Source organism: Panthera onca, chromosome A2 (assembly GCF_046562875.1).
Source record: "Panthera onca isolate mPanOnc1 chromosome A2, mPanOnc1 haplotype 2, whole genome shotgun sequence".
Lineage (NCBI taxonomy): Eukaryota > Metazoa > Chordata > Mammalia > Carnivora > Felidae > Panthera > Panthera onca.
In genome coordinates, this window is record NC_138340.1 from 11042679 (window position 1) to 11047759 (window position 5081).

The 5081-nt window shown below is 42.9% G+C and overlaps 1 protein-coding gene across 1 annotated transcript; it reads left to right on the top strand.

Annotated features, from left to right (window-relative positions):
- Positions 1–710: 710 nt before the first annotated feature.
- Positions 711–4751, top strand: LOC144614148 (olfactory receptor 7A17-like). The gene is made up of 2 exons (XM_078436661.2): positions 711–733; positions 3728–4751. The coding sequence occupies exons 1-2, from the start codon at positions 711–713 to the stop codon at positions 4749–4751; spliced, it is 1047 nt and encodes a 348-aa protein (XP_078292787.2).
- The last annotated feature ends 330 nt before the right edge of the window (positions 4752–5081 follow it).

Sequence of the window (5081 nt, forward strand, 5' to 3'; positions counted from 1 at the left end):
CAGGATGTCCATAGGCAGAGACGTAGAAACCCTGCATTAAAAATATGAATATTTGTAATATAGCTGCTTTCAGGTCCTGCCTTCAACCTGTAATACCCACTTTTCCACCAGCAAATTCAGTGTAACCCCAAGACTACCCGCATAAAAGTCCAACCACAGGGGCGCCTGAGTGGCTCAGTCGGTTGAGCGTCCGACTTCAGCTCAGGTCATGATCTCACAGCTCATGGGGTTGAGCCCCACGTTAGGCTCTGTGCTGACAGCTCAGAGCCTGGAACCTGCTTCAGATTCTGTGTCTCCCTCTCTCTCTGCCCCTCCCTAGTTGCTCTCTCTCTCTCTCTCTCTCTCTCTCTCTCTCTCTCATAAATAAATAAAGATTAAAAGAAAAGTTCCAACCACACAAAAAGTAACACTGCTCTAAGTTTTTTCCCCAGGTTCCTGGGTGAAGAAGACATTTCCTGTTGTTTCTTAATCTGTCCCTCAATTTCAGCAAATGTCATATATTTGATGACCTTTCTGATTATTATATGGCCATATGCTATTCCCCCTCCCCTGCTTTTTTTTAGCATTTCAAAAGATTTCCTCAGATCATTGCTTCCCAGTTGACTTTGGAAACATTCTTTGACCATCAAAATGTTTAACTTGATTTAAATATTCCTATCTTCTTACTGCTGAGTTTCTTGCTTTATTTTAGTGGTTTTTCCCACCTGTGAATGTTATATGCAGTTTTCTTGATGTTCGATATATTGTATGGTTACATTTACACTGAAGTCATTATCCCTCTGGTGTGGGTAATGTGTGTGAGGGAGGGGACCAATTTAATGTTTTTCCAGATAGATATCCATTTATTCTAGCTGTTACTTAGCAATTCATCTTTTCCCAACGAAACTGAAATACGACCTTGCCGTATAGTAAATGTCCTTATATACTGAGACCTAATTCCTGATTCATTCGACAAATAATAACTGAGCATCTGCCATGGGCCAGAACATTCTAGGGACATTATATGTCATATTCTTTCATAGTCTTTCACAATTTAGTTATTAATCCGTGTCGGTATTACTAATGATTGCTATTATTATCTGTTCCAGTTTGCTTTTATTTTTCATCCGACTTTGCTTATGACAGTTGTTTTCAAGCTACTATTTTACCCTGGTTTCCGGATCGTTTCATTCTTTCCATTCTGTAACTTTTCATAGTCTGATATCTTTTTTTTATTTTCATTTTTATTTTTAATTTTTTTAACGTTTTTTATTTATTTTTGAGACAGAGAGAGACAGAGTATGAACGGGGGAGGGACAGAGAGAGAGGGAGACACAGAATCGGAAGCAGGCTCCAGGCTCTGAGCCATCAGCCCACAGCCTGACACAGGGCTCAAACTCACAGACCGTGAGATCGTGACCTGAGCCGAAGTCGGACGCTTAACTGACTGAGCCACCCAGGTGCCCCTGATATCTTTTTATAGTAAACATATATTCAACTAAGTTGGTGAAAAACAGAAATGAACAAAGAGGATAAAGTCCCTGCTCTTCTGGATGTTACAGTGTAGCATTGAGACTGTCATGATGTGGGCAGGATTTACAGAGCATGGTCTGGGGAGTCCTTTGCATGTTGGATGAGATCCAGAATGAGGATTAGAGAGTGTCCATTGGGTTTGAGAGAGAGATCTTTACTCAAAGCCCAGGAATAGCAATGAAAAGGTGCCACATAAGAAGAGGGAGAAGGGGCTAACCTCATTCCCTATCAATCACATGGAAATAAATCAGTCATATAATGATGCAGGAGGTACAGGAAAATGTCTTCTAGGCTTGATATAAAAATGCCTGACTTTTTTTTTCAATATATGAAATTTATTGTCAAATTGGTTTCCATACAACACCCAGTGCTCATCCCAAAAGGTGCCCTCCTCAATACCCTTCACCCACCCTCCCCTCCCTCCCACCCCCCATCAACCCTCAGTTTGTTCTCAGTTGTTTTTTTTTTTTGTTTTTTTTTTAAATTTTTGTTTAACATTTATTTATTTTTGAGACAGAGAGAGACAGAGCATGAACGGGGGAGGGGCAGAGAGAGAGGGAGACACAGAATCGGAAGCAGGCTCCAGGCTCTGAGACATCAGCCCAGAGCCCGACGCGGGGCTCGAACTCATGGACCGTGAGATCTTGACCTGAGCTGAAGTCGGACGCTTAACCGACTGAGCCACCCAGGCGCCCCTGTTCTCAGTTTTTAAGAGTCTCTTATGCTTTGGCTCTCTCCCACTCTAGCCTCTTTTTTTTTTTATTGTATTGGTTTATCCCTTTGCTTGTTTTTCTTGATGTATAATATAAACGGACATGTTAATATTTATATCTATTTATATTTTTATCTATATAGTTTTGTACAAGTACGCCATGAATATATCACTATCTGTCTTTTAAACAATTTGTTTCATTCTCGTATTATTTTTGCTGGGCATCAGGGGATGTAACCAGGGGAGAAGCAAGGGAGATATTTCTTCCTCACAGTCTCTCAGGGACCACCCCAGCTTATGAGATCATTGCTCTCCCTCATCGATTTCATTCCCTCTGTATCTCACCCTCTGTCTCTTTCATTTATTGAGCAGACTTTGTTACTCTGGTGTAAATCACAGCGGAAAATTAACATTCCAGTATGGAGCTCCATGGTGATTGGTCCAGGGGAGGCTTAAGAATTAGCATTTCTGGGAACCATTTCTACACTTTGCAGGGGAAAGATGGCAGATCGGGTCTCCTTGGGTTGTATCCATTCCCAGCATAACCAGGAATGTGGGGGCTGTGAGGACAGGGATATTCACAACCCAGAAGACCACGGTGTCCTGGGTGTGTGTGACTTGTAGAGAGTGATCAGTCCTCACAAGAGGGGCCAGGACTCCTCAATCCCAAGGTGACACAATACACAGGCCAGAACTCAGTCAAGAGCAGGCACCAAGACGGGGTTCTGTGTCAATTCATGGGATGGCTCTGCAGCATGATGAATACCGAGGGAGGGGCAGTGTGGACAAGGACGGCCCTGTGCCTTGAGGTCACAGTTGTCGCAGAGAGGCCACATCCCTCCTCACATGTGTGACAGAGTCTGTCATCAGTGTCCCTCAAGATCATTCCCCTTGCAGCGCTGGCTTTGCTTTCTCGCTTGAACATTTGAAACAAGTACCTTCCTCAGGGCCTTTGCTCTGGCCATTCCCTCTGCCAGCCACACCCTTCCCCCAGAATCCTGTGTCTATGTCTCCGTCTTACATGATGTCTGTGTTCCAATGCCACCTATGTACAGAATTTGCCTAAATGCCATTAAAATAAAATGCCCTATTTGCTCTCTGCTTTATCCCTGTTTTCCATTTCTTCACAGAACACCTCACCATCAAAAAGGTGAGATAATCAAAAGATAATTGTATCAGAAAGATAGTTGTATAATTATATTCTTTGCTTACATATTTTTTCTCCATCGCTGTAGGGATTTTTGTTCTTCAGCGCTCTATACTCATTGCCTAGATAGTGCCTGAAACCTGGTCAGCACTCAATTTATATCCCTGAATAATTGAAGCATTTCTCAGAAAAAGTATAAAATACATGATTTCTTAGGAAAGAAGCTGATTGACAATAAAAAGTATATCAGATGTGGCAGCGATGATTCCCTAAAGGGGACCATATCCGTACACAACATATTAAAAGGAATTTCTGGACTGCAAAATAAAAAAACTGTAGCATTTCAATTTTGTGAGTAATACAAATTTGTGTTATTTTATTTCCCTCTTTCCCAGAAGTCACCTCCACCACATGGAGCCAAGCAATGAAACACAAATTTCAAAGTTTCTTCTTCTGGGATTTTCAGAGGAACCAGGACTGCAGCTCCTCATATTTGGGCTTTTCCTCTCCATGTACCTGATCACTGTGTTTGGGAACCTGCTCATCATCTTGGCCATCAGCACAGACCCCAACCTCCACACGCCCATGTACTTCTTCCTGGCCAACCTGTCCTTTGTAGACATCTGCTTCACGTCCACCACCGTCCCGAAGATGCTGGTGAACATCCAGACGCAGAGCAAAGTCATAACCTATGCAGGCTGTATCACACAGATTTATTTTTTCATACTCTTTGCTGTGATGGACGTCTTTCTCCTGAGTGTGATGGCCTATGACCGGTTTGTGGCCATCTGTCACCCCCTGCACTACACGATCATCATGAACCCCCGGCTCTGTGGGCTGCTGGTTCTGGTGTCCTGGATCATGTGTGTCCTGAATTCCCTGTTACAAACTTTAATGATGTTGCGGCTGTCCTTCTGTACACACTTGCATATCCCCCACTTTTTTTGTGAACTTAATCAGATGCTCCAACTGGCCTGTTCTGATACCTTTCTTAATAACGTGGTGATGTATCTTGCAGCTGTCTTGTTGGCTGGTGGTCCCTTCATTGGGATCCTTTACTCTTACTGTAAGATAGTTTCCTCCATTCGTGGGATCTCCTCAGCTCAGGGAAAGTGTAAAGCATTTTCCACCTGTGCATCTCACCTATCGGTTGTCTCCTTATTTTATTGTATGATGCTCGGCGTGTACCTGAGCTCTGCTGCTACCCACAGCTCACGGTCAAGTGCCACAGCCTCGGTGATGTACACGGTGGTCACGCCCATGCTGAACCCCTTCATCTACAGCCTGAGGAACAAAGACATGAAAAGGGCTCTGAAAGCATTCTTTGGGAAGGAGACCCTTCCATGGCCAATCGTCATAAGATTGAAGAAGTGCCTCTGATTGCAGGGGTCAAAGCCTCTGGGTCAGAGACTGTGGTCTTTATTCAGACTGTAGATGTAGTATTGCTCTTCCCGTTTATTTCCTTGTCCTCAACTTCCATATGCCATGTATGTAAGTCACTCTATGAAACTCTTCTCTCTCTGATATCCTACAGATTTTTCCCTTGTATTTCCCACTTTCTGAATTTTATTTCCAACCATGGATCTGAAATATTTGGAAATGTTCATTTACCTTGAGGCAACATAGATGTTTTTAAAAAATAATCTTTCTCAAACAACTGCGTCACACCAAATCATTTTTCTTTCATACGTGTTTTTTTAATGCCACGAT

Coding starts and splice junctions, on each gene's coding strand:
- LOC144614148 (XM_078436661.2), top strand. CDS start 711: ATGTTATATGCAGTTTTCTTGAT. Junction 734..3,727: donor TTATATGCAGTTTTCTTGAT/GTTCGATATATT, acceptor CAATTTTGTGAG/TAATACAAATTTGTGTTATT.